This window comes from Nicotiana tabacum, chromosome 2 (genome assembly GCF_000715075.1).
Source record: "Nicotiana tabacum cultivar K326 chromosome 2, ASM71507v2, whole genome shotgun sequence".
Lineage (NCBI taxonomy): Eukaryota > Viridiplantae > Streptophyta > Magnoliopsida > Solanales > Solanaceae > Nicotiana > Nicotiana tabacum.
Window position 1 is genome coordinate 75,277,807 of NC_134081.1, and position 2,576 is coordinate 75,280,382.

A 2,576-nucleotide genomic window follows, 5' to 3' on the forward strand; every position below is an offset into this window, starting at 1 on the left:
ACGACCATTTTCTCATTATTTATACATGTAGAACAATGATTTTCTTAACCACATAGTTTTCTGACTTTCTTTCTTCATACTACTTTCTTAGTGCGCAAGTATTAACCTATCAAATCAAAAGGCAGCTAATGCTGCAGAGTTGCAAGAAAAACCGTTGATGAAGTCCACCAATTTAATCAACTATTGTCCATTTGACAGGTCAATGTTCTACAAATTAGTAGAATTTCAAGAAAAAGTGGAAAGTGCAGACCAAATTAGACCCCAAAATAAAAGCTGTAGAGCCCCGTGCTGGGCCACTTTGCTTTTGTATTTTCCTGAATAAATACAGTGATTCAAATATGCAAAAAGCAAGCACACAGTTCAAATCCAAACATCAATGTCCTAACTTTAGTTCCTACTCTCATTACCTTTAGCAAATAGTATAATAAAACAACAAAGGGGTCCCTCACCTCCCTTAATCAAAAGCTTCTTTCCCTTTTTACTTTCCTTAATCCACTTCCAACTTCATCTTAATAAGTAGATCCAAGATTCATTTGTTCTTCTTTCCTCTCATAATTCATTTGCCATGACTTCCTCTGAGAGCTTGAGCTTCTTTTCTCCTGAATATACTTCTCCTAAGATGTTTCCCCTTACTCCATCGCCGTTACCACCACCAGTACCATCACATAAACGCGGCGTACCAGTACCATCTCCTATGAACCAAATTGTCGTGTCAAAACATGCCCTGAATCAACCTTTGACACCAGAAATCCCATTTGAAAGCAAGACAAAACCAGTACAATATATTGTGCCACGACAACGTAGACGGACAAATCCTGGAGTATGGTTTGTTGCAATCCTATGCATGGTATTCTGCTTACTTCTGATATGCTTTGGGATTGTCACGCTAGTCATATTCCTTTCCATTAAACCAAGAAATCCATTGTTTGATACTTCTAATGCTAGCCTCAGTCTCATCTACTTAGACTCCCCACAGTATATGAATGGTGATTTTACATTTATTGCAAATTTCACCAATCCAAACAGGAAACTTGATGTGAGATTTGAGCATTTGGATATTGAGCTATATTTTTCAGATAGTCTAATAGCAACTCAAGTTCTTCAACCTTTCACTCAGAGACGACACGAAACACGGCTAGTACCAGTTCACATGATATCTAGCTTGGTTTATTTGCCACCAATTTCAGCTTTCAAACTCCAAAAGCAGGTCCTAAGCAACAGAGTTGTGTATAACATCAGAGGAACTTTCAAAGTCAGAGTTAATATTGGCCTAATTCATTACTCTTACTGGTTACATGGGAGATGTCAGTTAGAGATGACAAGTCCACCTGCAGGTGCTCTTATAACCCATATTTGTAGAACAAAGAGGTGAAATGGTAAAAAAGATTATTACTTCTGTATATTGCATACTTTAGTACAACAATTTGATTTGATTTTCATTTTCTCCTTGTGGAATAATGCTTCAAGTAAGCGCACAGGAATTTCTCGCACCTGTAATGGATCCTAATAACAATACAAAGCTACTGTGCCTCAATCCAAGCAAGATGGGCCGACTATACAAATTCTCATTTTTCATGTTTCTTCATTTATGTCCGTCTCAATCCAATATTACATAAACTCTGTTTTTTTAGCACTAGTAAGTTCCCTACAGTATAGCTCAATAATTGGAAGGAAAAGGCTCTAATCAATTGGCAATTGTCTCTTTTTTTCTTTTCTTTGTTTTGTTCTTTTCTTATCATTTTGCCCCAAGAAAATCTCGAGCCAACCCCTGCTGTCCTAACCCACCAAACGGGGTTTGTCCATTTGGTAATTGCGATTAAATTCTATATTTCTCAAGACATGGTGTGCTGATATATATTATGCTAACTCATAATAGCGAATAATAGGCAAATGAGGCACAAAGAGCCTTTTTGTTTAAACCTCTTTAATAAATAATTAGTTCTAATACTACTAGAAAGGGGTGCCAGCTAACTTGTACTACTAGTATATTATTATTATATCAATTCCTGGTGTGGTTTAAAGTAACTGAGATAGCAAAGTAGAATATTCAGGAAGCACCTAAGAAGATTCACGAGTCACTTTTTGACAATTGGCGACAATCCAGCAACCTTTACCTTTTATTTCTTTCTAATTTTCAGTAATAAATAAATAAATAAAAATGAAGCATTTCAAACCCAGAGGGACTTACTAAAACATTGCATTTACGTTACTCAGCAATAAACCTTAAATCACCCTATACCTCTTAAGTAAGCTCTTACCTTCAAACTCCTGATCCGTGATCAGAACCAAGTTTCACATTAAAGTGTGTCTCCCCATCACAGCCTCCAATACTTGCAATCCCTGCCTACTGATAAGATAGGATTTTTAAGTTGTAGACACTTAGTATTTTAACCTATATTATATGGAGTATTGTAACAGATTAATTAGAACTTAATAATATATATCTTCAACTTCCATTTCAATAGGTCTCAGCACCTTCACCAACCTCTCCCAAAGCCAAACTCTCATCAGCTTTAGTCAGAACCAGCTTCAAAGATAACATTTTTATCCCAATCCACGATACCCTTTGACCCAAA

The 2,576-nt window shown here is 36.3% G+C and overlaps 1 protein-coding gene across 1 annotated transcript; it reads left to right on the plus strand.

The window, feature by feature from the left end:
• Positions 1-263: 263 nt before the first annotated feature.
• Positions 264-1,444, plus strand: LOC107784211 (uncharacterized protein At1g08160-like). The gene has a single exon (XM_016605294.2). It carries the CDS (start codon positions 566-568, stop codon positions 1,370-1,372), a length of 807 nt encoding a protein of 268 aa, XP_016460780.1. The 5' UTR covers positions 264-565; the 3' UTR covers positions 1,373-1,444.
• Positions 1,445-2,576: the final 1,132 nt, after the last annotated feature.

Bases quoted from the DNA above. Each gene is read 5' to 3' on its own strand.
- LOC107784211 (XM_016605294.2), top strand. From the start codon at position 566: ATGACTTCCTCTGAGAGCTTGAGCTTCTTTTCTCCTGAATATACTTCT.